Source organism: Nematolebias whitei, chromosome 12 (genome assembly GCF_014905685.2).
Source record: "Nematolebias whitei isolate Nwh7 chromosome 12, NemWhi1, whole genome shotgun sequence".
In the NCBI taxonomy this organism is placed as follows: domain Eukaryota; kingdom Metazoa; phylum Chordata; class Actinopteri; order Cyprinodontiformes; family Rivulidae; genus Nematolebias; species Nematolebias whitei.
Window position 1 is genome coordinate 8,963,058 of NC_056509.1, and position 2,958 is coordinate 8,966,015.

At 39.9% G+C, this 2,958-nt stretch overlaps 1 protein-coding gene across 1 annotated transcript in view; it reads right to left on the minus strand.

Moving 5' to 3' along the window:
• emilin1a (elastin microfibril interfacer 1a) overlaps positions 1-2,958 on the minus strand; it is a 135,386-nt gene that overhangs the window by 74,515 nt on the left and 57,913 nt on the right. The window contains exon 2 of the mRNA XM_037685260.1: positions 2,481-2,597. Within this exon, the coding sequence (XP_037541188.1) occupies positions 2,481-2,597 (117 nt within the window). The remainder of the gene's footprint in view (positions 1-2,480; positions 2,598-2,958) is intronic.

The window sequence follows — 2,958 nt, forward strand, 5'->3', positions numbered from 1 at the left end:
CTGGATTAAAAGTGTGGATTATTGTAACCTGGATTAAAAGTGTGGATCATTGTAGTGAAGCCTTCGTCTTCAACCATCGACAGAGGCCTTGTGTCAGTGACGATCATGTTCAGGATGTTTCAGTGAAGACAGCTGCTGCTGTGGTTTCCATGATGTCTGTCCATCATGAAGGATGTTGTTGTTTGTTGTTGTTTTCTGGAATGAGAGAGTAAATATGTATTATAGCATAATTTACAGCAACTCAAGAAATGCCTTGTTTCACTTACAGTGTTAGGTTCAGGCAAAAGTAGCTAAAAGAGCAATTAAACACACACACACACACACACACACACACACACACACACACATATATATATATATAAAATACTTAATTACACACATTTGAGTAGATGTAATAAATTACTTTAATTCCTGTTTAAATGCAATTCATCCTGCCATACCTGCAGTGTCTTCAGACTTTGCCAACAAATTAAAAGTTGAAGCTTAATCATTAAATTATTATCTTTGTGTTAGATTTATTTATAAATCACATTTAAACACTGCTTGTACCAATTAAATTAAATAAAAAGTAACACACACGTTCTCTATCACCGTCATTAATCAGATAAACAAGCAAACAAACAAACAAACAACAGCTTCATCTACAGACAGACTGACGTTACGTTTTCTCTCTTGAAACAGAACAATGTGTTAAATTGTAGAGACTCACCTGCAACACGAGTTGGGAGTGAAACATGCATCAGCTGCAGCTCGTGACTCCGACATGTTTACGTTTCATCTCCGTGGTTCTCTCGTGTCGTGTCGGCGATTTTCAAAGCTGCATGTTTCTCATTTTTTATCTTTGTGAAGTTCTCCCACTCTTTGGAGGACTTGGGTCAAACAGTTTTTGCTGCGTCGGTCATTTGTAAAATTTACTTAAATTTCCTTTAAAAACACCGCCACTGCTTTGCTCCCCCCTCACTCTGTTCGACTCGCGCTGCAGTTTTTTTTTTTTTCAAACTTTATTCAGTCAGTCAGCATTGACAATGAACTGCCCGTGAACAAAACGAAACGGCTCTGCAGCGCCGTGAAAGATGCATAATCGCGCGACACAACGAATCGATAACAAAATTCGTTGCCAACGCTTTTAATCATCGATTTTTATCGATTTTATCGATTCGTTGTTGCAGCCCTAGGCCCAATTACACCTAAAATGATATTTTGACAATTCTTAAAGAACTCCAGCCTGGAATTTTGTGAAGCCCCTCAGACCCTTCAGATCCAGTAGCTGAAAATAAGCCCTTGTTTTCAGTCAAACGTTTATGTCTTTCAGTGATTGGACATGTTTTTTTTTTTCTCTACCTGTGGACAACTCCATTCTCTGATTAGCTTTTTTTTTCTTTTCCAGATTCTGATCTAGCAGTGAGCTTCAGGAGCATGGTGCACCCTCTAATCACCTCCAGCTTTGGGTGAAGCTAACAGCCATCAGCCGTGGAGCGTCCCATGCTGCAGCCTGCATGCATGTGCAACACAGTTTTCAGACTAAATGTTCATTTGTGCACATTACAAGTGATCTTTAGTCTTTACATCCAGACTAAAACAACTGTTTCACATGAGATGAGAGGTGGGACTCTGCAGAGACGTCTGGCTGACACAAGGTTCTGATTCTAGATGGAGTTGAACTCCGTCTGTAGATTTCTACAGAGACTCTCAAATGGAACAGCAGAGCAGCTGGAGAGCTAATAGAAACATCTAAAATAGAGGGATCGAGGTAAAAAAAAAATATTACTGAGAGGAATGCATTATTTGATGTAAATATGGAGATAAATTTGTCTTTACAGAGTATTAATGTGGTCCATTTTCCCCTCAGGAGAGTTTAGTAAAGTTCATGTGAGCTTATGAGAACAATTGGAACATTCTGACTAAATAAACAAGGATTTGTAGGCTTAGTCCAAGAAAATCATGGTCGTTGACTCCACCAAAAATAAATAAAGAAATGAAAACACAGGGAAAAATAAATGTGTATTTATTTTCCCTGTACGCTCTTCCAAGGGTTAAATAACAATAATGCTAAACTGATGATGGTGTAAAGGTCTTTTCACATGAACTGCAGTAACTCTTTGGATACTGAGGCTGACTGAAGCTGACAACAGTCCACTTACATCTGAGCTCTGTTAAGACGAGCCATGAGCTCATCAATCTGCTCAAAGTTTAACTCTACTTCTCCAAACTCAGGTCATTCAAAAGGCTCTCTAGAGCAGGTAAGACTTTATTGTTCATATGTTTTTTGTACAGATCAAAAGTGTTGAAGCTTTCATTTAAAACTCAGGAGAAAAAGAGAAATGAAAAAGCTGACTGGATTCAGAGGCTCTACGCTGGAAAGAGGAGCAGATGATGAATGGATGAAGGAAATGAACTCTAAAGACAGGATGTCAGAAGAGCAAAGCTGAATACAGATTAAACTCCAGCAGCCAAACTGGTGAGGAAATGAACAGACTCACGCCACTCGAGGACACTGGCCCCAGGTACAGCGCTGATAGTCTGGTTTGATGTACGTCTCCACTCCGTCCTCCATCACACAGCTAACCGTGCGCGTCACCACATAAGCACACCAATTTCTGTAAAATTACACACAAAGGAAAAGTATAGGACATGTGAAAGGACGTAAAGGCAGTCAGTTTTATTTATGCTGGACTTGGACCATTGACACAAACACCACAGGTTTCTACATAGACACATGGAATCTATTCCGTTTCTTCAAAAAGGTTGACAAAATAAAATCCAAAATGTGGTCACTTGCTGATCGTGAGGCTCCACTTTATGTTTGGAGATCGATATCTCAAACCCTGTTTGTTATTCTGCAGTCCAGAAATTGGTGCAAATGTCAGATCAGCTCAGGATAACTGCTCGAGTTCAAACAAAGGCTGCCATTGTATTCCCCTTCCAACACTACACTAACCAGCCCCCCCCCCCCCCCCC